The 27,500-nt window shown below is 41.8% G+C and overlaps 1 protein-coding gene across 1 annotated transcript in view; it reads left to right on the forward strand.

Annotated features, from left to right (window-relative positions):
* The window catches only part of lrig3 (leucine-rich repeats and immunoglobulin-like domains 3), a 43,110-nt gene that overhangs the window by 3,729 nt on the left and 11,881 nt on the right, over window positions 1-27,500 (forward strand). The window contains exons 2-9 of the mRNA XM_067428569.1: window positions 1,789-1,860; window positions 1,933-2,007; window positions 12,653-12,787; window positions 14,692-14,835; window positions 16,328-16,471; window positions 17,945-18,088; window positions 19,498-19,641; window positions 25,120-25,200. Of these exons, the coding sequence (XP_067284670.1) occupies window positions 1,789-1,860; window positions 1,933-2,007; window positions 12,653-12,787; window positions 14,692-14,835; window positions 16,328-16,471; window positions 17,945-18,088; window positions 19,498-19,641; window positions 25,120-25,200 (939 nt within the window). The remainder of the gene's footprint in view (window positions 1-1,788; window positions 1,861-1,932; window positions 2,008-12,652; window positions 12,788-14,691; window positions 14,836-16,327; window positions 16,472-17,944; window positions 18,089-19,497; window positions 19,642-25,119; window positions 25,201-27,500) is intronic.

The following is a 27,500-nucleotide window of genomic DNA, read 5'->3' on the forward strand; positions in this document are numbered from 1 at the left end:
TGTATAAAAGGCTCCATTACCTTGTATCTTACACTATCGCCCCGCAGAAGCTGTCTTTGTAAAAATAGGCTAACTGCTGCGTCATAACCAACGCGACTCTGTCGCACAGTTGAGAAATTACCGTATAGACCTGAGGAGACGCTCGCAGGCAATCTTTAGCTGTCTATGAGACAGTCGGGGGGACGTGGAGACATAAAGTCTGATAAAGTCAAGGGGGAAGAATGGGGAGAAGCCCATAGTGAGCCAAAAGCAACGGGAGAAAATATTTAAACAACGTGATTCAGATTTCACTTTCCACAACTACTAGAAGACCTACAGCTGTCCGACAGGAGGCTCACGTCACATCTACGTCCTCAAGCTCAGTCTGAGCCAGCGCAGTTCGCTCCGCCATCAGGAAGTGAGCGCCCCTAGGTTGACTTCATTATTTCGCCGTTGACATCAATGGGATCGCTCGGTCCATTTCTTTTACTGTCTATGTGCGCACCCGAGTGCGATCGCTGCTTTCAGACCTGACCAAACGAACCGCACCAAAGAGGAACCGAAGGAGGCCGGTGTGAAAGCAGCCTAAGACTAAACGTGATCTGCTGATGTAAATGATGTCTGCGCTCTCAGTGAGGAGAGAGCTCTTCAGATGATCAATGCGGATGATCCGTCTCAGCTCTAATCACAAGAACGCTCATCAACATGGCCGCTAGTCTCAAACTGTAAACGTTTAGCTCATCAAGACCTTTAATTCTGCATTTACTCTCTCATGTTGTTTTCGCGTGTCACACAATCACCTGAACGTCCGTGTTTACTGCAGTACGTGTGTCGTGTTATATCCATCATAAAGCCATCGGGTCTCCTCAGAAGACTAAAGAAGATTCGGATCAGACACTACATTAGTTATTTTTATGATGCCGTATGACGTTCATTGCATCTTTTAAGTTTGAGAGGAATGGACTTTAAAAAGGGAGGGACATAAATCCCTCAGGTGAATTATTCATTAGTTTTTTCTTATTTAATTCTATAAACTATAACACTGATCTGCCATCATTGTCTCTCTATGATAAATTAAAATAAGCTGATAACATCACTGTTTCCTCCAGAACGACTGTACAGCCAAATCTAATTCTGCTGCAGTATTGTCCTGTTTAACACTGAAGCTGCTCTGACACAATCGGCGCTGGAGAAGAGCGATAGAAATAAAGATGATCGATTGATTGATTGTTCTTGATTTGACGGTTTCCTCAAATCGCAGAGAGTAGATGGACTTCCAGTCATCATTAGTGACGAATGCTAAACCGTGTAGAGCTGAGAAAGGCTCTTAAAGAGGAGTCGATCACAGACCAACAGATGAGCCAACAATCACACACAGCCTAAAGCAGGCCAACATTTCTGCTGAACTAGCAGATAAACCCGACCAAAACGACTAAAAACACGACTTTTTAACTCACACACACACACACACACACACACACACACACACACACACACTCAGTCTCTCTCTCTCTAACACACACACACTGTTTCCCTCTAACACACACACACTGTTTCTCTCTCTTGCTGCCAGAATGGAAAAATAGAAGGAAAAACCTTTTCATGGTTTACATCTGGAAAAAGCCAGGGGGGTTTCAGTGGCGTGCAGCTGTTATACACACACACACACACACACCTTTAACTGAGGGAAACTCGTTTAATATGAGTATGTGAGCGTGTGTGTGTGTGTGAGTTGAACTGGTTTGATCATGTGACTCTGAGTGTTGTCACTGGAGTTTCTCTGATGTCTTCTTCTTCTTCTTCTTCCAGGGATCTAAGCCGTGGGAAGTTACGCAGGTTTCCTGAAGCGCTGTTCTCCAGCCTGACTCTCCTCAGCGAACTGTGAGTGTGTGTGTGTGTGTGTTCTTCTCCTTGAATGTGTGAAACGCTAACCGTTTGGTTTCATGTTCACAGAACACTGAGCAGCAACGAGTTCGAGGCGATCCCAGATTTGGGCCCGAATGCTGGAAACCTGAGCAGTCTCGTTCTGTGAGTCCATCTGTCTGTCAACACACACCTCGGCCAATGGCGTGGGTTTGGGGGCGGGGATAACTGTACTGGCCAGTGAGTGTGTTTGGGGGCGGGGCTAAATATACTGGCCAATTGAGGGAGTTATACCGAATATCGGAATAAAAACTACAACTCCCAAAGTGCATCACGGGGCTCGACATTAACGCTTGTCTGGGACAAGTGATAGAGAATTTAACTTGCCCGACGGAGAAGAGCCTGATTACAACGCCAATAACAAAAAATAACTAGCGGATCACCAGAATGCAAGAATGATTGTGCATTGGTTTAGTGTAAGTGGCGATCGATAGTGGATAATAATATATAATAAACTGACGATAATAAGGTGGCGCTGTAGACGCTCGTGCAGCCTCTCGAGGAGAAATTACAACACTAGAGCGTTTAAGCCGTTTCCTGAACACCATCACGGCTGAAAATGACACTGATTTCATATGACGGTTCAATTAATTAACATTTACTCACATTAACATTCACTTTAAGTCACTTGCATGTTAGATGCAATATTTAGTGTTTTTGTTCTATTTAAGCTGCGAAAATCGTTCACACACAGCAGAACCGTAATGCGTCTCACAGAAACATGTGTTACTGAACGATTCAGTGTTTGAATGAATCGTTTGAATGAACGACTCAATGACTCGCTCATTAAGACTCACCTGCTGCCACCTACTGGAGGTTTAGCTTCATGTTTAAACATACTTTCCAACATGTCTTACGCTGCGTTCACACCAAACGTCAAAATCGCGTCTACCGCATCTAGTAGTCATGTGGTTCAACAAACGCACTACCTGGATTATCTTCACTACATATATATTTAAATTAAATATAAAGTTATGAAACTTCACTTTGCCCTCAGATTGATTTGGTAGGCAACAATAGATTAATTGGACCACAGATCGCCCATTAGATGTACACAAGACGAATTTTATCTCATGTTTAACCCCTACAGAGCCATCCGAGCCGGCGGCAAACGCCAGAAGGACCGGCCGAGGATAGGCTGCTCTCGCGGGGTTAACGAGCGCTGAGCGCTGGAGCTCACAACTACAAAAACACAGAGTATTCTTTTTAAACAGGCGCTGTCTTTATAAGTAAACCACATATTTTAGCTTTAAACAACTACATTATCAACTGAAAAGCATTAAAACTACATTTAGTGGCCAAATAACAGTGTTTTTTAATTATATGCAGGGTTTCTCATCACGTCACTTTACCACGTGACAGCAGCAAGCAGGCTCCTCATTGGTTAACGCGGCTGCGCGAATTGACGCCAAAGTTCAAATTTTTTAGCTCGGGGGCGTAGACGCAAATTCTTTTCAAACGCGTGAATGCACAAAAAGCCCCACTCGCACGTATCGCGCAAGACGCTCAATTCGCTTCAAATTCGCCTTATTCGCGCGAACTGGACGCGCAAATGAGGCGGAATCGCGTCCATCGTGCAGCACGAAACGCATCTATCGCGCCACAGGACCTCCGGACGTGCGTCAACGCGCCTTTTTCCGGACAAGCAAATTTTTTCATGGACAAGTGAATGAACGATTTACATGTCCGAAGGCGAAGCACATGAACAGGCTTAATGTCGAGCCCTGCATCAACACTGAGAAACTGTTAGGCTACAGCAATCGACTGCTTTTCATGTCTTCAGTCCGTGTGTACGTGTGTGACGCATTTACCAGACGCCTCGCGCTGATAATCGGCAGCCAAATCAAAACTATCTGGAAATACCACATTTGGATTAGAAACGAGCTCCGAAATGAACGAGGACTTGGGGCAAAAATGCCACCAAAAACGAAATAACCCTTAAATGCAAATGAGCCGAGACGACCCTCCTCATTCATTTTTTAAAGTTAGACGTATTCTAGTTAGTAGTTAGAGTATTCCTCAATCAATCCATTTTAAACAATATAACAAGACAAAAAGAATACAAGTATAGTTGAATGCCTGTTTTTCCACTCGTTTTTTGTCAAAGTTGTATAGGGTCGCCAACGACCCGAGGTGTGTACGAGTACGTATATATTTTTTTCCCTGCACAATAATAAATGAATCTATAATGACGAAATAGGTGCAATTCAGCTTTATTCCACAAGGTGGCGATGTCTGATACCCAATGATGAAGTGCGTTTCACTCATAGTCACAGCAGGCAGAAAACAAAACTATAATAATTATAATCTGCAGAAGTTGAAATGTGGCGAGCTGAACACGATCAGATATTAGAGTCACTGTCTCTGATGATGGATGTGCTCCAGAAGCTGTCAGTGAGGGAAATATTGATTTAGAAGACGTTAAAAATGAGTTTGAGAATATGAGCAGATGCTGAATGAGCTCTGATGAGGACAGACGATGATGGGATTAAACATCTGCTCAAACTCAACCCGTACAAACTCCAGAAGGTCACCAAATCTGCTTTATTTTATTCTTCTGTATCCGTTACTCTGATATCAGGAGTGTTATATCATCACGACGGGTAGAGTTTTATCAGTGTTAGATAAAGAGCCGGCTCGCTAATGACGCAAAAGTTTTAGAATATTTGGCTAAATTTTTTTGAGTAGGTTTAGAGGCTGTGTGTGAGAGAGAGAGAGAGAGAGAGAGAGAGAGAGAGAGAGAGAGAGAGTGATTGTGAGTGTGTGTGTGTGTTTGTGAGAGCTGCATGTGTGTTTCTGCTCTGAGTGAGGTGTGTGTGGTATTTCCTCTTGGACTCAGAACACGCTTTGGCAGGCTCGGTTCATCCCGTGTGTGTGTGTGTGTGTGTGTGTGTGTGTGTGAGAGAGCGCGGTGTGTCAAATACAACAGCGTCCAGACACACACCCGCCGGCGCGGAGGCTCTGCGGCTTCAGCTCGTGTTTACTCCTCAGATTCCACCGAACTGCGTCTGAGGTTTAGAGATGAGCGGTTGCTAAGCGTGTTCTCAGCGGTAGCTAAGCGTGTTCTCAGCGGTTGCTAAGCGTGTTCTCAGCGGTAGCTAAGCGTGTTCTCAGCGGTAGCTAAGCGTGTTCTCAGCGGTTGCTAAGCGTGTTCTCAGCGGTTGCTAAGCGTGTTCTCAGCGGTTGCTAAGCGGTTGCTAAGCGTGTTCTCATCGGTTGCTAAGCGTGTTCTCGGCGGTTGCTAAGAGTGTTCTCGGCGGTTGCTAAGCGTGTTCTCGGCGGTTGCTAAGCGTGTTCTCGGCGGTTGCTAAGCGTGTTCTCTGCGGTTGCTAAGCGTGTTCTCGGCAGTTGCTAAGCATGTTCTCGGCAGTTGCTAAGCGTGTTCTCAGCAGTTCTTTTTGTCTAGTTGAAGCTAGTTTTATGTCTAATTTAAGATTTTTTTAGACTTGATTTAAGACGTTTTAGTCTGGTTCTCGCTCTCTTAGTTTAGTTTAAGCTTTGTTTAGTCTAGTTTAAGCCTTTTAAAAACAGTTTTTAGCTCTCTTAGTCTTGTTGAAGCTAGTTTTATGTCTAATTTATGCTTTTAAGAGTAATTTAAGCTCATATTGTCTGGTTTAATCTTGTTTGGATTAGATGTGAGACCTTTTAGTCTGGTTCTCGCTCTCTTAGTTTAGTTTATGTTTAGCTATTTTAAAAATAATTTAAGCTCTCTAAGTCTAGTTGAAGCTAGTTTTAAGTCTAATTTAAGATTTTTTAGACTAGACTTAAGACCTTTTAGTCCGGTTTAAGATTTTTTAGACTTGTTTTAATCTAGCTTTAGCTCTTGTTTTTTAATTGTCTAGATTATCTGGAAATGTTCCGTCTGGAATAACTGCATTAATGGATTTGTCCGATCCGCTCGGTTTGAAGACGGTTCGTTCGCTCATTAATGCAGCGCAGGAGGATCTTTACAGCAGAAGGAAAATATGTTGAAATCGAGTGGAAGTTAATGGGTTTCAGACCCTGTGTGTGTGTGTGTGTGTGTGTGTGTGTGTGTGTGCGTGTGCGTGTGTGTGTGTGTGCGTGCGCTCTTCTCTGCTCATCTCAGAGCCAACTTTACTTTTTTCCCTTTAGTCTCTTCTGCCAGACACACACACACACACACACACACACGCACACACACACACACAGAGAGAGAGAGTGTTGGAAAGTGTCTGCATTGTGAAATCGTCTAATAACTCTCATAATGTGCTGACGTGCCAAACATTTGCAGCGCTGCTTTCACAATCGACTTTATGTGGAAACAATCTTACTCTGGGTGTTTTTCATGCGCGTCGCAAACATGTTTGTCATCAGGATTTGGCGTTTGCATCGCAGCACTAAAAATATCCCGTTCAGACTGTGGCGCGAATTAAACTAACGGCGTGAAACAACCTTATTTGCTGAAAATTGGTTGAACAAATTTGAGCAGAGAGAGACAATGAGCCACTTGTGTGAACACTGAGGAGGAGGAGAGGATAAAAACACACACACACACCCCTGAACGCGCGCGCACACACTCACACACCTAAACGCACATACGCACACACACACACAAACACCTAAACACACACAAACACACACACACTTACACACAATCACACATAGACCTAAACACACACACACACTTACACACACCTAAACGCACATGCGCACACAATCACACATACACCTAAACACACACAAACACACACACACTTACACACACCTAAACGCACATGCGCACACACTTACACACACACACACATAAACACACACACCCCTAAACGCGCGCACACACACTCATACACACCTACACACATGCTCACACACTCACACACACACACACACACACACACACACACGCATACAAACACACATCTGAACACACACACGCGCCTGAACACACACACACACACATCTAAACACACACACATATCTGAACACACACACACACCTGAACACACACCTGAACACACATCTGAACACACACGCGCCTGAACACACACACACACACATCTAAACACACACACATATCTGAACACACACACACACCTGAACACACACCTGAACACACATCTGAACACACACACGCGCCTGAACACACACACACATCTAAACACACACACACATCTGAACACACACACACATCTGAACACACACACGCGCCTGAACACACACACACATCTTAACACACACACACATCTGAACACACACACACACCTGAACACACATCTGAACACACCTGAACACACACACACCTGAACACACATCTGAACACACACACACACACACCTGAACACACACCTGAACCCATACACACCTAAACACACATACGTGCCTGAACACACACACACCTGAACAGACACACACACACACACACACATCTGAACACATACACACACCTGAACACATACACACACCTGAACACACACACACCTGAACAGACACACACACACACACATCTGAACACATACAAACACCTGAACACATACACACACCTGAACACACACACACCTGAACACACACCTGAACCCATACACACACCTGAACACACACCTGAACCCATACACAAATCTGAACACACACACACACACCTGAACACACAAACACACACACCTGAACAAACATCTGAACACACACACCTGAACACACACCTGAACCCATACACAAATCTGAACACACACACACACCTGAACACACACACACACATCTGAACACACACATCTGAACACACCTGAACACACACACACCTGAACACACATCTGAACACACACACACACACACCTGAACACACACCTGAACCCATACACACCTAAACACACATACGTGCCTGAACACACACACACCTGAACAGACACACACACACACACATCTGAACACACAGCTGAACCCATACACACACCTGAACACACACCTGAACCCATACACACACCTGAACACATACACACACCTGAACACACACACACCTGAACACACACCTGAACCCATACACACACCTAAACACACACACGTGCCTGAACACACACACACCTGAACAGACACACACACACATCTGAACACATACACACACCTGAACACACACCTGAACCCATACACAAATCTGAACACACACACACACACCTGAACACACAAACACACACACCTGAACACACACCTGAACACACATCTGAACACACCTGAACACACACACACCTGAACACACATCTGAACACACCTGAACACACACACACCTGAACACACATCTGAACACACCTGAACACACACACACATGTGCTTGAACACACACACACACCCAGTGATGCCAGTACCGCGTTACTCTAATCTGACGACTTTTTTCCAGTAACGAGTAATCTAACGCGTTACTATTTCCAAACCAGTAATCAGATTAAAGTTACTTATCCAGGTCACTGTGAGCTACTATTTCAGTCATTTTCCTTTAGTAAAAACCGACAGCTTATCAACATACTCAGCCCGAGGGCTGGAGCCCGTGTTTAAAAAAAAAAATATTTTTTTTTTTTTACATTGTTGCAGCCATTAAAATAGTTCAGTTTTGTTTTTAATGTCAAAGTAGTTATTTTTCGTTTCGTTTCTTTATTAACCTAATTTAGAAAAATGTTCAGAGCAATTTTTTGTTTGTTAAATTAAAGTTTATATAGGCAAGACAATTCAAGAGTTGGGTTGAGAGAGTATTAAACATGCGGTTAACTCACTGGGTCGTCACATAAAAAAATTAAAACTTTAATTTAACAAACAAAAAATTGCTCTGAACATTTTTCTAAATGAACTTAATAAAGAAACGAAACGAAATATAACCACTTTGACATTAAAAACAAAGTAGGCTAGTTATTATTCCACCACAGAGGCATTGACGAGCTGAGGCAGGCTGATAGATTAGCCTACTGCTCGCAACGGCGCTCACAAAACCCGAAACGGGCTACACAATCTAAACAAACAAACAGAAAAAGAACATGCAGGTTGTCTTATAGCCTACCTTACACTTCAGCAAAATGAATATAAATCCGGTCTTCAGTTCCCGCGGTATATGCTCATTTAACGGAGTTCACATCAAAGCAAAAGACTCCAGCCTTTTATTCAGCAGCTCATTTCAAATTCAAAGATCGCAATATGAGAGAGAGCGACCTAAGCACTGGTCAGATCATTAGTCTCATTCATTTATACTGAAGATGATTGTGTTTTGGGTGACTTATTTTAAAGTTTCCTTTACGGCCATATGCGTTGGCTTGCTTTACTCATCTGCAGCGATGTAGCAGTAGCACCGTCATATCTATCTGACTACACCATAACACGCTCTCACACATTTATGTTTTAATTATTTGCCAGGAGAAAAATTTACACATGTGGTTTACACAACCAGATACATTTACATTTGTCCAGTTTAGTTTGAAATGCTTTCATGCACCTTCTGAATCGGTTTGTTTGAGTGATCGGAATTAAATACGTCTGGAAAGACTCTCGGAAGGCATTAGGCCTAACGTTACTCCTGGTCATTTCGCAATCAGATAGATACCTGCTCAGAGAAAACGAATGAAGGAGCCAGTTGTCAAAAGGCCATAACTCTAGCAGCTGCACTGAAGAGACGGACTCTTTAACCCTGCGCGAGCCATGTCTGACAGTGGCGTAAGCTATCATGGTCTCATGTTGTTTCCACTAGCACAGCACATCTCATTGTTCATTTTAATTATTAAAATAAATATAAAATGAAGAGAAGCCTAAAAAAAGGGGCGTAAAAAAGTCGGGGCCGTCAGGCTCGGGACTAAATGCAATAAAGTGTGTTGCCAAAAAACGGTTGTCATTTCTATGTTGAGGCGGCAGCGGTGTCGGCAACTGCTGAATGTAACTAATAAAGTAACTTGTAATCTAACTTAGTTACTTTTAAAATCAAGTAAAGTAACTAAGTTACTTTTTAAAGGAGTAATCAGTAATCAGATTACTTTTTCAAAGTAACTGTGGCAACACTGCACACACCTGAACACACACCTGAACCCATACACACACCTGAACACACACCTGAACCTGAACACACACCTGAACCCATACACACACCTGAACACGTATGCACACCTGAACACACACACACACCTGAACACACACCTGAACACGTATGCACACCTGAACACACACAGACACACCTGAACACACACACACCTGAACACACACATACCTGAACACACACCTGAACACACACATACCTGAACACACACCTGAACACACACATACCTGAACACACACCTGAACACACACCTGAACCCATACACACACCTGAACACGTATGCACACCTGAACACACGCACACCTGAACACACACACACCTGAACACACCTGAACACACATCTGAACACACACCTGAACCCATACACACACCTGAACACACACCTGAACCCATACACACATCTGAACACACATCTGAACACACACCTGAACACACACCTGAACCCATACACACACCTGAACACACACCTGAACACGTATGCACACCTGAACACACACACACACCTGAACACACACCTGAACACACACACACCTGAACACACACACACCTGAACACACACACACCTGAACACACACACACCTGAACACACACATACCTGAACACACACATACCTGAACACACACCTGAACACACACATACCTGAACACACACCTGAACCCATACACACACCTGAACACGTATGCACACCTGAACACACGCACACCTGAACACACATCTGAACACACACATACCTGAACACACACCTGAACCCATACACACACCTGAACACGTATGCACACCTGAACACACGCACACCTGAACACACCTGAACACACATCTGAACACACACCTGAACCCATACACACACCTGAACACACACCTGAACCCATACACACACCTGAACACACATCTGAACACACACCTGAACCCATACACACACCTGAACCCATACACACACCTGAACACGTATGCACACCTGAACACACACACACACACACACACACACAAATGAACACACATCTGAACACATACACATACCTGAACACACACACACATCTGAACACATACACATACCTGAACACACACACACATCTGAACACATACACACACCTGAACACACACACACACACACACACACACAGAGATTGGTTATTTTAAGGCTATTCTTTAATGAGCTAATATTAAGACTCCCACTAATAGTCCTTGTTGTGTGTGTTTTGAGACTAATGCCAAATGTTGTGGTGATTTCCGCTGGTCTCCATTGTTGGCATTCCTCCCGCCAGTCCTAATGTTCCGTCGGCTCTTCCTTCACACGCTCGTCTCTCAGAGGATCTGCTCCGGCACGTCTTATCTGTCCCGCTCGCTCAACACCTTCACAACAACACACATTTCCCATCATGCCTCTGGGCGCCGGATGGTTTCAGTGTGGGCTATCAGGGGCTCGGATTACTAAGGGGAAGATGTGACACACACACACTCTAACACACACACTCCGCACGTTCAGAAGATTTCGGTGAAGAAGCTAGTTTTATGTCTAATTTAAGATCTTTTAGTCTGGTTTAAGCTCTCTTAGTTTAGTTTATGCTTTGTTTAGTCTAGTTTAAGCCTTAAACAGATTAAAGGGTTAATTCCCCCAAAACTGAAATGTCAGTCATTAACTCCTCTCCCTAATGTCGCTCCACACCCGTAAGACCTCCGCTCATCTTCACACACAGTTTAAGATATTTTATATTTAGTCCGAGAGCGTATGCAAGTGTATGCACACTATACTGTCCATGTCCAGAAAGGGAATAAAAACATCATCACAGTAGTCCATATGAGACATCAGTGGGTTAATTAGAGTCTCTTGAAGCATCCAAAATACATTTGGGTCCAAAAATAACAAAAACTACGACTTTATTCAGCATTGGCTTCTCTTCCGCGTTTGTGTTCAATCCTCAAATAAAGATTCAAACGGTTATGAGTCAGTGAATCGATTCATGATTCGGATCGCCAATGACTCGTGATTTCAGCAGTTTGACCCGCGATCCGAATCATGAATCAATACGATTCGGTTTGCTGGTCGCCCTGGAAACGCTGGACAAATGAATCAATTGTTGTATTAAGTTTTTGCTTAAAATAAGATAAAAAGATTATTTATCTTATTTTAAGCAAAAACTCTCTTCATTTTGAGTAATTTTTCCTAAAACAAGACAATAATTCGTACTTGTCTAGTAAATGTTTCTTAATGTAAGAATTGTTTCATATTTTGACTAGAAACAAGACAAAAATACTGAGTAAGAAAAGCATTTTTTGCTGTGTGTCCTCTCTCAGCTTCACTTGCATGAACGCAGACCAGATGAGTGTGTGTGTGTGTGTGTGTGTGTGTGTGTGTGTGTGTGTGTGTGTGTGTGTGTGTGTGTGTGTGTGTGTGTGTGTGTGTGTGTGTGTGTGTGTGAGAGCTGAAGGAGTCCAGGGAATGTTTTCAGCGTGTCTCGCACACAAAGGCTGCTCTGTGCCGTCCGTGTTTCTAACACAAGCTGCTCCTGCACTGCAATTTAGGAGGCGTGCAGCTCGGGAAATCGCTGTGCTTTCACTGAGGGAATGGGCTTCATCATCCGCGTAATTGGCAGGGCTTTTTTTTTGTTTAAATACCTTGTTAGTAATTACCTTATAACCCAAATAACACGCTTCTGAACCCGAGGGCAGTTTTGACCTGTTTTGAGTCGTGCTGAAGAGACTTCACCTGCTTTCTGAAAATCCCTCTTTTTCTGTTTTCAGAGCAAACAACAAAATCTCCAGGATATCGTCGGAGCCGCTCAGTTCGCTGGTCGCCCTGGAGACGCTGGACCTTAGCAACAACAATATTATGGAGGTTCGGGCCGGGGCTTTTCCTCCACTTCCTCTGAAGAACCTGTGAGTCTTCCTCCTGCTCTGACCCGCTTTTCCAGAAATATTAAGGAGTTTAGCACTCCTCAAAGCAAACCCTCAGCTTCTACACTAGTTTAAGCTCTCTTAGACTCGTTTAAGCACTTTTAATATATACTGTGTTTGACCCCCTGTCACCTTCAGAACTGCCTTAATTCTCCGTGGCGTTGATCAACAAGCTGCTGAAAGCATTCTTTAGAAATGTCGGCCCATATTGATAGGAGAGCATCTTGCAGTTGATGGAGATTTGTGGGATGCACATCCAGGGCACGAAGCTCCCGTTCCACCACATCCCAAAGATGCTCTATTGGGTTGAGATCTGGGGACTGTGGCGGCCATTTTAGTTCAGTCAACTCATTAGCATGTTCAAGAAACCAATCTGAAATGATTGGAGCTTTGTGACATGGTGCATTATCCTGCTGGAAGTAGCCATCAGAGGATGGGCACATGATGGTCATAAAGGGATGGACATGGTCAGGAACAATGCTCAGGCAGGCCGTGGCATTTAAACGATGCCCAATTGGCACTAAGGGCCCTAAAGTGTGCCAAGAAATCATCCCCCACACCATTACACCACCACCACCAGCCTGCACAGTGGGAACAAGGCATGATGGGTCCATGTTCTCATTCTGTTTACGCCAAATTCTGACTCTACCATCTGAATGTCTCAACAGAAATCGAGACTCATCAGACCAGGCAACATTTCTCCAGTCTTCAACTGGCCAATTTTGGTGAGCTTGTGCAAATTGTCGCCTCTTTTTCCTATGTGTAGTGGAGATGAGTGGTCCCCGGTGGGGTCTTCTGCTGGTGTAGCCCATCCGCCTCAAGGTTGTGTGTGTTGTGGCTTCACAAATGCTTTGCTGCATACCTCGGTTGTAACGAGTGGTTATTTCAGTCAAAGTTGCTCTTCTTTCAGCTTGAATCAGTCGGCCCATTCTCCTCTGACCTCGAGCATCAACAAGGCATTTTCTCCCACAGGACTGCTGCAAACTGGATGCTCTTCCCTTCTCACACCATTCTTTGTAAACCCTAGAAATGGTTGTGTGTGAAAATCCCAGAAACTGAGCAGATTGTGAAATTGGCTTATCCTGACATGGTCATACTCAATTCTATCAGAATATGAGTCTGATGCTCCATTGGGCTGTAATTATGAGGCGTGCTTCAACCCAACCAGGAAAGACATCAGTTGGTTAGAACTACAACCAATCAGAGCAGTGCAGTGATGCAGAACGTTAGTTGTCGAATATCAGCAGAACTCAACTGCACTATGTTGCCAAGTCTGCGGTTTTCCCGCCGGTTGTTTTCCATGTCCGCAGGTTGAAGCCACCTCAATTATTTGACATATAGACCCAGGAATGCGAATTTTAGCAGCAACCTTGCCAAAATAACACACATTTTACCCCACAACATTTTACACACAGTTGATGGGTTTTTCTTCACAAACTTGGCATCCCTGTCTGCACTGGAAGAAAACGATCTTTGCCGGTGTTGTAAAAAAGTATTTAAAGAAAACTTACACAGTTACTTCCCAACACGATCATCGTTTCTGAGAGAAGTAGTGAAGGTGATGCAGATACGAACAAGTTCTCTGTTTAGGATTAGAGCAAACTCAACCCAAGTGCCTTTGATGACGTGGATGATAACGTTACTATTGATGATCTGTCCATCATCGGTTAAAGCCCCGCCCTGATGATCTCATTGGTCAGTTTCTGTTGATCATCTGTCCGTCATCGGCTAAAGCCCGCTCTGATGATTTCATTGGTCAGTTTCTGTATTATAATTACTCCTCTATGGATCAAATGCAGACCGAATTGCCTGAGCTCAGATGTTGTGGGCAGGGCTGAGTTCGGCTGCCATCCAGACTAACGGCGGCTGTGAATGTTTGTTTGCAGGTTGATGAATAATAACCGGATCTCCACGCTGGAGCATGGCTGCTTCAGTAACCTTTCCAGCTCGCTTCTGGTGTTGAAGCTCAATAAGAACCGGCTGAGCTCCGTCCCACCAAAGATCTTCACACTGCCTCACCTGCAACATCTGTAAGTCTCTCGCTCGCTCAAATCCGTCTCGTGCCGGCCAATCAGTGACCAGTGTTGGGGTAACGCATTAAAAGTAACTTGAGTTACGTTATTAGATTACTTTTTCAAGTAACTAGTAAAAGTAACACATTACTTTTCAAATTTACAACAAAATATCTGTTACTTTTTCAAAAAAGTAACGCATTACAAGTAACTTGAATTACATTATCAGATTACTTTTTCAAAAAAGTAACGCAAGTTACTTTTACACATTTGTTTGACTGACAGCTCTCCTGTCCCCATGTTGAGAAAAATCGTGCAGTGCAGAGGCGTTGTGTAAACATGTTATTGTAGTTCTAGACTAAATGTGAGCATTTATTTGTCGCTTTTGCGCAATAAAGACTCAGTACCCCTCTAAAGAATATAATCTGTCAAATGCAAAATCAGAATGCAAACCTATAATAATTACATGTTAAATAAAACTAATATTTTTATACATTTAACCCCACTTTATTTATTTACCTTGCTGCTGACCTTTAATAATTCAGTTAAACCAAGACCAAAAACTACTAAATTTTTTTGTTTTTATTGTTAAAACCTTTTTCTCCTGCATCCGATTCTTCCATTATCCAGAATGGCAGCACAGCAGAGCTTTGCCCTCTACTGTTCATGCGTGAATTTACATTTTTACCTCATCCTGAGGCTTATTATTGTCAATTTTGGTATGAAGAGGTCTTTACCTTTGCACAAATATAGAACTTTTTTGTTTTAAAAAAGAAGCCTAGCCCAAGTGAGAAAAAGTAACGCAAAAATAATTTAATGCATTACTTTTCTTAAAACTCAATTAGTTACTTTTTAAGGGAGTAACGCAATATTGTACACAGCAAAAAAAATACTTAGTAAAAAATTGCTCTTCTTACTCAGTATTTTTGTCTTGTTTCTAGTAAAAATATCTAAAAATTCTTAAATTAAGAAAAATTTACCTGACAAGAAAAAGTAATTGTCTTGTTTTGAGAAAAATAACTCTAAATGAAGAGAGTTTTTGCTTAAAATAAGATAAATAATCTGTCAATGGGGTGAGAAAAATAATCTTAATTCAAACAGAAAACAACATTATTTTTCTCACCCCATTGGCAGATTATTTATCTTATTTTAAGCAAAAACTCTCTTCATTTTGAGTTATTTTTCCCAAAACAAGACAATTACTTTTGCTTGTCAGGTAAATTTTTCTTAATTTTAGAATTTTTAGATATTTTTACTAGAAACAAGACAAAAATACTAAGTAGGAAAATCATTTTTTGCAGTGTAATGCATTACTTTTCTTAAAAAGTAACTCAATTAGTTACTTTTTAAGGAAGTAACGCACACTAATGTAATGCATTACTTTTCTTAAATAGTAACTTAATACCTCAATTAGTTACTTTTTAATGGAGTAACGTAATATTGTAATGCATTACTTTTCAAAGTAACGTTCCCCAACACTGTCCGTGACTCGTGTGCTTGTGATTGGCAGAGAGCTGAGCCGGAATCGCGTGCGGCGTATCGAGGGTCTGACGTTTCACGGTCTGCATGGCCTTCGCTCGCTGAAGATCCAGAGAAACGGCATCTCGCGCCTCATGGACGGAGCTTTCTGGGGCCTGAGCAACATGGAAGTGCTGTGAGTGACTTAAGTACTATTACTTGAGTACTGTTCTTAAAGGGTTAGTTCAGCCAGAAATGTAAACTCTGTGATTAATTCCTCCTGTGGTTGGCCAGCCGTCAGACCTCCGCTCATCTTCACACACAGATGAAGATATTAGTGTTGAAATCCGATGGCTCAGAAAGGCCTTTTTAAGGCCGATTTAAAAACAAAGCTTCGAACCGTTATGAGTCAGTGAATCGATTCATGATTCGGTTCGAATCAATTCACAATTCACTGACTCATAACGGTTCGAATCATGAATCGATTCACTGACTCATAACGGTTCGAATCATGAATCGATTCACTGACTCATAACGGTTCGAAGCTTTGTTCTGAAATCGGCCATCACTATATAAGTCGTTATTTAGTGTTTTCCCGCACTAACTCTATTCTGGCCTCTTCATCAATGATTGTAGAGCCGCTGTAGTGAGATGGGCTTTGTAACGACGTCTTTAGTGCCTTTATGGGTCTTGAGAGAGGAAATGACATTGGTGTCAATGAAGGCCTTTCTGAGCCATCGGATTTCAACACTAATATCTTCATCTGTGTGTGAAGATGAGCGGAGGTCTGACGGCTGGCCAATGACAGGAGGAATTCATCACAGAGTTTACATTACTGGCTGAACTAACCCTTTAAGAGTCACTTTTTGAGTCTCTGTGCTTTACTGGAGTATTATTTTTTCTGTAATCTTATGACTTTAACTTCACTCCATCTGAAAGACAAATATCGTCCTCTTTACTCCACTACATTTCTATCAAGGTCCTCAAAGTGGAAAGTCGTTTCTGTCGCAGCTTTGAAAGTCAGTGATGATTTTTTTCTTCTTTTAAAGGTGTTTGGGTTTTTGCAGAAAGCCTTTCAGGAATCACTCTTGTAGAGTCTCGTGAAGTTCAATGATTTCACAGCATTTATTAAACACTGATTTATAGTTTAGAGCAAAATGGAAGAAGACGGATGTCCAAATGCTCATTTAGTGGAGGATTCACATAAACAAAGTTGATTCTGTCTTCAGTGAAGGTGAACAGTGTGAGAATATCAGATGTGTATCAGTGTATTGGATCCGTGCATTCGGCCTTAAAGTGACAGCAGCTTTGTAACTTTTCTACAAGTATTTAAATGAGTTTAAGTTAGTCGTCTGCTAGTGTGTCAGATGGAGCGTCACTGACTGGCTTAAACCATGATGGCATAATGTGCATTTATACAACTATAATACAATAATGCGGCGACATAAAGAAGGACATTTACTTTTGATACTGAAGTATTTTTGAAAACAAATACTTCTGTACATTTACTGCAGTAAAAATCTGATTTTACAACTTTCACTTGTAATGGAGTAATATTTGACCAGTAGCGCTGTTACTCCAGTAATGAAGTTGTGTACTTTGTACACCTCCAGTGCTTCAGAGCTCATGTATGACACCTGTGTGTGTGTGTGTGTGTGTGTGTGAGCAGACAGCTGGAGCACAATAACCTGACGGAGGTGAGTAAAGGCTGGCTCTATGGGCTCCTGACGCTGCAGCAGCTCCATCTATCCCACAACTCCATCAGCCGCATTAAAGACGACGCGTGGGAGTTCTGCCAAAAACTGGCTGAGCTGTGAGTGCCGTCTCTGTCCCATCATGCCTGTGTTTGTTGTGCGCGCATCGCTCTGTTGGATAAATCCTCTATAGACCAAGGCTTCTATAGTACACCAAAACCATAGGAAAACCACAGAAATTTTTTAGACTAGTTTAATCTCTTTTTAGACTAGTATAAACTCTTTTAGACTAGTTTAATCTCTTTTAGACTAGTTTAATCTCTTTTAGACTAGTTTAAGCTCTTTTAGACTAGTATAAACTCTTTTAGACTAGTTTAATCTCTTTTAGACTAGTTTAATCTCTTTTAGACTAGTTTAATCTCTTTTAGACTAGTTTAAGCTCTTTTAGACTAGTATAAACTCTTTTAGACTAGTTTAATCTCTTTTAGACTAGTTTAATCTCTTTTAGACTAGTATAAACTCTTTTAGACTAGTTTAATCTCTTTTAGACTAGTTTAAGCTCTTTTAGACTAGTATGAACTCTTTTAGACTAGTATAAACTCTTTTAGACTAGTTTAATCTCTTTTAGACTAGTATAAACTCTTTTAGACTAGTTTAATCTCTTTTAGACTAGTTTAATCTCTTTTAGACTAGTTGAAGCTCTTTTTAGACTAGTTGAAGCTCTTTTTAGACTAGTTTAATCTCTTTTAGACTAGTTTAAGCTATTTTAGACTAGTTTAATCTCTTTTAGACTAATTGAAGCTCTTTTTAGACTAGTTTAAGCTATTTCAGACTAGTTTAATCTCTTTTAGACTAGTTTAAGCTATTTTAGACTAGTTTAATCTCTTTTAGACTAGTTTAAGCTATTTTAGACTAGTTTAATCTCTTTTAGACTAGTTTAAGCTATTTTAGACTAGTTTAATCTCTTTTAGACTAGTTTAATCTCTTTTAGACTAGTTGAAGCTCTTTTAGACTAGTTGAATCTCTTTTAGACTAGTTTAAGCTCTTTTTAGACTAGTTTAATCTCTTTTAGACTAGTTTAAGCTCTTTTTAGACTAGTTTAATCTCTTTTAGACTAGTTTAATCTCTTTTAGACTAGTTGAAGCTCTTTTAGACTAGTTTAATCTCTTTTAGACTAGTTTAAGCTCTTTTTAGACTAGTTTAATCTCTTTTAGACTAGTTTAAGCTCTTTTTAGACTAGTTTAATCTCTTTTAGACTAGTTTAATCTCTTTTAGACTAGTTTAAGCTATTTTAGACTAGTTTAAGCTATTTTCGACTAGTTTAATCTCTTTTAGACTAGTTTAATCTCTTTTAGACTAGTTTAATCTCTTTTAGACTAGTTTAATCTCTTTTAGACTAGTTTAAGCTCTTTTTAGACTAGTTTAATCTCTTTTAGACTAGTTTAATCTCTTTTAGACTAGTTGAAGCTCTTTTTAGACTAGTTGGAGCCCTGCTGTCGAACGCTCTCCTGATGTGTTTGTCTGTCAGTGACCTGAACTGGAACCAGCTGACCCGTCTGGAGGAAGGCAGTTTTGTTGGACTCAGTGTTCTGGAGCAGCTCCACATCGGACACAACCGAATCAGCTTCATCGCCGACGGAGCGTTCCGAGGCCTGGCTAACCTGCAGACGCTGTGAGTTTATACTTTTATACTCGACATTAACCCCTTAACTGTCACCGTGCACAGGTGGTGTGTATTTTTTTCTGATGGCCTTTTTTTCGTCTCCTAATCTTAATCCCGTGCGAATCGGCCATGTCTGTAATTTGTAGGGGTGACCCCTAATTGTTGAAGAGTCGATGCATCGATATGCTGGACCGGATTCGAACACGTGTTCAGTATTAGTATTATAAAGACCTTTGAAATTCGAACACATATACACACGGCGGCGGCACTCGGATTACATTTATATTATATTTGTCTCAAATCGTCATTGTACTGATTTCACCCTGTGCTACAAGATACCCATGGTGCAGCTCTTCTGTCAGAAGTCGACTCAAAATTGAGCTTGTGTATATAATGTGTGTGTCTGGTGTGAGATCCTGAGACGGCGCTGAGCTTCAATCGGGTGTGAGATCCCTTTAGGCACAATCGGCTTAACAATGTGCATAACAAACGCACTCTAAAGCCCGATTCGCGCGGGATTCGCATCCTCTCAGGACCGCTGTGATTTAGAAATGACTCCTCATCTGAGTTTTGCGGCGCATTCGCACAGGATCAGCAAAGCTGTGGTTTTACTCGGATTCACTGACTGATCTCCCAGATATGAAGTCAAGACTTCGTTATAGATATTGCTGTATGAAATCATAAACAGGCATCGATATCGTTATTATTATTTTTTAGTAATTAATAAACAATGTTGTTCAGTTAGAGACCTGAGCTCAGACCGGCGGCCGGAGTCAGAGTTCATTCATCTCGAGTGAGAAGCGGACGATATACGGCGGATGATTCAGTTTCAGAGCTCAATGTAAAAGCGCTCGTCTAAGCCTGTTCTGTTCTTCATTAAGGATAGTATTGATATTAATATTAAACACACCATTCAGGCAGTTTGCTCCCAGATTGGTCCTCATTCTAGAGTGAAAGTATAATCCGTGCGGGAACTCATAACGGTGCGCATAATGAGCGCAGACTCCATTCTTCGTGAAAGATAAAGATAGAAATGCTCACAGGAAACAAAACCCTGGCAGAAAGGATATCCGGTCCGTCTAATCCTGACCAAATCACAGATGGCGATCTGCACGGGACTACTATTATCACAGGGCCGCGGTGTTCGGCCAGATATGGAAGGTCATTTGCGGGGGAATTTTTACTTTACATATTACAGAGATGGCGATCCGCACGGGATTAAGATCACCGACACTCTCTGCAATTATTACACATCACCAGAGGTCCAGATAAAACTAATCCCCAGCGAATAGGGCTCAAGTGTTCTTTTCCTCTCTCTCAGGCTGGTCATTTTTTAGGTTTATTTATCAAAATGTTCTTTTATATATTTGTGTGATGTTCTGTATTTCGATCGCGGCCGCATAATGTTATGAGAGAACGTTTTACGAATGTTTATCCTCCACTTTAGCTTTTATTTAAACCTAAATAAGAGCCATTGTCAGTTCGTCTTGTGATGTCAACTACAAATTTGGAACACAACTTGGTTAGACATATGGCTTGATTTTTGATTAATTTTAGAGTAAAATTTTTATATTCTATATAAAATAAAAAATAATTTAGTACAGTATTTTTCATTTACACTTAATTTAAATTACTTGTAATTAATTGTACTTTCATATTTTGGATTGCTTTCCCTTTAGCAATAATCTGCCGAGTGTTATCTTTAAAACAAGACCAAACTGAGGTTTATATTCCTACGCATTCTGGAATTACAGCCCTTTAAGTTTGGATGGTGCATTTTCATGGTTATTTTCACATTTCCTTTTGGCTAAAATCGCCATTTTGAATCTAAAATGATCCACTCAAAGCGCTGCACAAAATGGCCGACTGAATTCTACACGCTCGCTTGCGTTATGCTGCGTTCACACCGCACGCGAATGACGCGATTCGCGCGAGTGATTTACATGTTAAGTCAATGCAGAGACGCGAATTGGCATTCTGCGGCGCGATTCGCGCGAATGAAGCGGCAATGATCACGCGAATTGAGCGTTTTGTACGCGTGATTCGCTCAAGTTGAAAAATCTGAACTTTGGCGGATATTCGCGTCGCGTTAACCAATGAGGAGCCTGCTTACTGCTGTCATGTGGTGAAGTGACGGATGGGAAACCCATAGGGGAACCCCGAGGCCAGAGTAATTTAAAAATACTGCTCTATTGTGTCACAAAATGTACTTTTAATAGTTTTTCAGGCGAGAATGTAGTTGTTTAAAGCTCAAATATGTGATTTATTTATTAAGAGAGCTCCTATTTGAAAATTTGATCTGGTGTTTTCGGAGGTGTGAGACCCAGGCGATCACCGGAGCTCAGTGCTCATCAACCCCGGTGAGAGCAGCCTTAACTCGGATAGTCCTTCTGCCGACTGCCGCTGCCTGGCAGAACCCCCTCCCATGACGCGAATTCGCGTCTGTTGTGTAGTGAATGTCACACGCGAATGAGCACTTTTTGTATAAAAAAACACAGATTTGAGCATTAACCTCTTAACCCTCGCCCTGCGCTGAGAAATAAATAAAAAAATGACATACCCCAAATAAAAATGTCTGCAGCTCTTAAACCCTATGGTCTATATCCATAAATGTGGTCTTTTTTTAAACTAGACACTTTAAATTATGTTACCCAAAAGTCATAATAACTCAAAGTAGTACAGGGACAGATTAAAACAAGGGGAAATATGCATGTAAGTGACTCACGTTTTTATTTTTTTATTATTCCCTTATGGAAAAAAATATTAGATTTTAATTTTAATGCCCTGAAATAACCTAAATATAAAACTGAATGTCTGATCATGCTTTGATTAAAATTTGAGGACGATTCTCTCAAAAATGTAGCTTCTGTAAGCTTTTATGTCAAAAAAGACTGGGCGTCCTTTCAATAAAGTCCAATTATATTAGAACATTTGTGTAATAGTAAAGAGTAGTTTTTATTCAAATAAATCTGCAATAAACTGCTAATTATAATGCATTTGCAGTCCCTGATAACTAAAACAACTATTTACAGAATTTACAAGTGTTAAAAAACTCATTTAGTTGATAAAAACAGTCTCTTATTTAGTCTGCGCGTTGTGTGTAAGTGTGTGTGCTTACACTGGCAGGCCCTGGATACGATGAATGAAAACTGTGGAGACGACTCTAAGTAACAGCTAAGTAAGCATGAGGTATTCACCAATGCTTCTTACGACATCTCTTACAGAAACTACGCAAAATATTGTCTTTTGATTCGTTACTACATCCATCAATCAAATCTATGCTGGCTATGCATTGGCTAGGCATTGACTGGCTTATCCAACAAAGGACCGGCGAGTTTGACTGACAGATGCATCACCCAGTGACGAGCTCCCTTTCTAGCATGTTTCCTAACCGGGCTTGTGATTGAAGGAAAGAGACCTGGGAGGGTTTAATATGACCGGAACAGTCCACAGTACAGGGGAGATTGTCAAAATAAGGCTTACAATCGCTATTTCATTGAAAATGGACATGATTGATTACTCTTAACACAAAACGCTTATGCAAACAACGGAGGATTTTTAGTTTTTTCCCCTTATTTTTTCGTTGTTTTGGATTAAAAGTGGGATGCATTTTGAAGAGTGGACTCTTACACAGACATGTATGCTGTTGTTTTGTGGATTCGTCCGATCTGATCTGAACGTCAGGAGATGAAAGATGAGTACAGCGTTCATTATGCTAATGTTTAAATAGCCACTGCTTTAGCATTTAATTTAACCCTTTCCTCTCTGGTGTATTTATTGCAAAAACGAGTTCAGAACATGAATCTTGAGTGTTTTAGCTTTCAAATGATGCATAGTTTGATATAGTTGATTGAACAGTTTGTATAAAACAAAAGTAATTATAAGTAGAGACACGCCCACTTGCGTCAGACGCCCCGCCCACGATCCGGTGCGGATTAAGAAGTTAAACAACAATATTATCGCCTGAAAAAGTCTTCAAACTACGTTTTGTCACACATTAACAGTAGTATTTTTTACAGAAAAGAAGTCAAGTGACCCAGTCAAAATGACTAGCAGAAACCCCTCCCATGACGCGAATTCGCGTCTGTTGTGTAGGGAATGTCACACGCGAATGAAGCGAATGGATTCAAAATGTTCACGCGTCCAACTTCGCGCGAATAGCGCGATTTATTTGCGTCATTCGCGTGCGGTGTGAACGCAGCATAAGAGTGTATTTCCTTCGTCAGCTTCTTTGAGTTTAAATGATTTATTAACACGTTTTATCATGATGTTGTTGCGTCTTAACCTGTCTAGCATCATTTATCGTTTTGCTAGCATGTTTGTAACATGTTTAAGTACATCACTATCATGACATAAGCGTGTTACAAACATTTTTAACATCACTGCTATTCATTTGCATATCTTAAGTCATCATATTTTAGTTATCACTGCATATTGGTCATTTTGCTAGCATGAATTAACATTCGTATCATTAATTAGCATTTTTACTAGCACATCTTGCCTATGACTGATGTTAACTAATTTGAGCATTTTGCTAGCATGTTTTAATACGTTTTTAGCAACTCTGCATATTGCTAGCATGTTGTTAATACTACTAGCATGAGTTAGCCTTCGCATTTGTTTTTACAACCATGTTTTAACACATTAGCATTGTTTAGCATTAATGAACATGTTTACATTCTTTAACATGTTTTAACAGCTTAACACATCATTAGCATGTTCATTAGCATTAACACATCATTAGCATGTTTTTACACGTAAGCTTTGTTTAGGATTTTTTTAGCATGTTTAAGCACATTGTTAGCATTCATATGAGCATGTTTTTAACATGTTTTACACTTTTACATTATTTAACATGTTGTTAACATGTTTAAGCACATTGTTAACATTTTTTAACCTCGTTCTCATTGTTAGCATGTTTTAACATTTTTAATACATTGTTAGCATTAAAATGAGCCTGTTGTTAACATGCTTTAACGTGTTTTAACATCTTAGCGCATCACTCATGTTTTAACACATTGTTAATTTTTTAACATCGTTCTCATGTTTAAACACATTGTTAGCATGTTTTAACATGTTAACAGTATTTAGCATGTGTAATACATTGCTAGCATTAAAACGAGCATGTTGCTATCATTAACATATTTTTAACATTCTTAACGCATCGTTATCATGTTTTAACACACTGTTAACATGTTTTAGCTCATTATTAACATTGTTAACATGTTAGCAGTATTTAGCATTTTTAACACATCGCTAACATTAAAATAAGCATGTTGCCAGCATGCTTTAACGTTTTTAGCATTTTAACGCATCATCATGTTTTAACACATTGCTCGCATGTTTTAACACGTTAGCATTGTTTAGCATTTTTTTGCACACATTGTTAGCATGGCTCAGTAGGCTGATAGGCTGCCTCGAGCGCTTTTGTAGCCCGTTAGCGGTGTTTGCTGTGTGTTGTAACGCTGGTTTGCTCTGATTGCGCAGAGATCTGAAGGGTAACGAGATCTCGTGGACCATCGAGGACATGAACGGCCCATTCTCGGCTCTGGACAACCTGAGGAATCTGTGAGTGTTAGCATCTCAGTGTGTTAGCATCTCAGTGTGTTAGCATCTCAGTGTGTTAGCGCTTATCTCAGTGTGTTAGCGCTCGTCTCAGTGTGTTAGCGCTCGTCTCAGTGTGTTAGCGCTCGTCTCAGTGTGTTAGCGCTCGTCTCAGTGTATTAGCGCTTATCTCAGTGTGTTAGCGCTTATCTCAGTGTGTTAGCGCTCATCTCAGTGTGTTAGCGCTTATCTCAGTGTGTTAGCATCTCAGTGTGTTAGCGCTCATCTCAGTGTGTTAGCATCTCAGTGTGTTAGCATCTCAGTGTGTTAGCGCTCATCTCAGTGTGTTAGCGCTCATCTCAGTGTTAGCGCTCGTCTCAGTGTGTTAGCGCTCGTCTCAGTGTGTTAGCATCTCAGTGTGTTAGTATCTCAGTGTGTTAGCGCTCATCTCAGTGTGTTAGCGCTCGTCTCAGTGTGTTAGCGCTCGTCTCAGTGTGTTAGCGCTCGTCTCAGTGTGTTAGCGCTCATCTCAGTGTGTTAGCGCTCGTCTCAGTGTGTTAGCGCTCGTCTCAGTGTGTTAGCGCTCGTCTCAGTGTGTTAGCGCTTATCTCAGTGTGTTAGCGCTTATCTCAGTGTGTTAGCGCTCATCTCAGTGTGTTAGCGCTTATCTCAGTGTGTTAGCATCTCAGTGTGTTAGCGCTCATCTCAGTGTGTTAGCATCTCAGTGTGTTAGCGCTCATCTCAGTGTGTTAGCGCTCATCTCAGTGTGTTAGTATCTCAGTGTGTTAGCGCTCATCTCAGTGTGTTAGCGCTCGTCTCAGTGTGTTAGCATCTCAGTGTGTTAGTATCTCAGTGTGTTAGCGCTCATCTCAGTGTGTTAGCGCTCGTCTCAGTGTGTTAGCGCTCATCTCAGTGTGTTAGCATCTCAGTGTGTTAGCGCTCGTCTCAGTGTGTTAGCATCTCAGTGTGTTAGCGCTCGTCTCAGTGTGTTAGTATCTCAGTGTGTTAGCATCTCAGTGTGTTAGCGCTCGTCTCAGTGTGTTAGCATCTCAGTGTGTTAGTATCTCAGTGTGTTAGTATCTCAGTGTGTTAGCGCTCATCTCAGTGTGTTAGCGCTCATCTCAGTGTGTTAGCGCTCGTCTCAGTGTGTTAGCGCTCGTCTCAGTGTGTTAGCGCTCATCTCAGTGTGTTAGCGCTCATCTCAGTGTGTTAGCGCTCATCTCAGTGTGTTAGCGCTCATCTCAGTGTGTTAGCGCTTATCTCAGTGTGTTAGCATCTCAGTGTGTTAGCGCTCATCTCAGTGTGTTAGCATCTCAGTGTGTTAGCATCTCAGTGTGTTAGCATCTCAGTGTGTTAGTATCTCAGTGTGTTAGTATCTCAGTGTGTTAGCGCTCATCTCAGTGTGTTAGCGCTCATCTCAGTGTGTTAGCGCTCGTCTCAGTGTGTTAGCGCTCATCTCAGTGTGTTAGCGCTCATCTCAGTGTGTTAGCGCTCATCTCAGTGTGTTAGCGCTTATCTCAGTGTGTTAGCATCTCAGTGTGTTAGCGCTCATCTCAGTGTGTTAGCGCTCATCTCTGTGTGTTAGCGCTCATCTCTGTGTGTTAGCGCTCATCTCGGTGTGTTAGCGCTCGTCTCGGTGTGTTAGCGCTCGTCTCGGTGTGTTAGCGCTCGTCTCGGTGTGTTAGCGCTCGTCTCGGTGTGTTAGCGCTCGTCTCGGTGTGTTAGCGCTCGTCTCGGTGTGTTAGCGCTCATCTCAGTGTGTTAGCAGCTCAGTGTGTTAGCGTCTCAGTGTGTTATCGTCTCAGTGTGTTAGCGCTCGTCTCAGTGTGTTAGCGCTCGTCTCAGTGTGTTAGCGCTCGTCTCAGTGTGTTAGCGCTCGTCTCAGTGTGTTAGCGCTCGTCTCAGTGTGTTAGCGCTTATCTCAGTGTGTTAGCGCTTATCTCAGTGTGTTATCATCTCAGTGTGTTAGCGCTCGTCTCAGTGTGTTACCGCTCGTCTCAGTGTGTTATCATCTCAGTGTGTTATCATCTCAGTGTGTTAGCGCTTATCTCAGTGTGTTATCATCTCAGTGTGTTAGCGCTCGTCTCAGTGTGTTATCATCTCAGTGTGTTATCATCTCAGTGTGTTAGCGCTCGTCTCAGTGTGTTAGCGCTCGTCTCAGTGTGTTAGCGCTCGTCTCAGTGTGTTATCATTTCAGTGTGTTAGCGCTCGTCTCAGTGTGTTAGCGCTCGTCTCAGTGTGTTAGCGCTCGTCTCAGTGTGTTAGCGCTCGTCTCATCGTCTCAGTGTGTTAGCGCTCGTCTCAGTGTGTTATCGCTCGTCTCA

Source organism: Pseudorasbora parva, chromosome 20, assembly GCF_024679245.1.
Source record: "Pseudorasbora parva isolate DD20220531a chromosome 20, ASM2467924v1, whole genome shotgun sequence".
Classification (NCBI taxonomy): domain Eukaryota; kingdom Metazoa; phylum Chordata; class Actinopteri; order Cypriniformes; family Gobionidae; genus Pseudorasbora; species Pseudorasbora parva.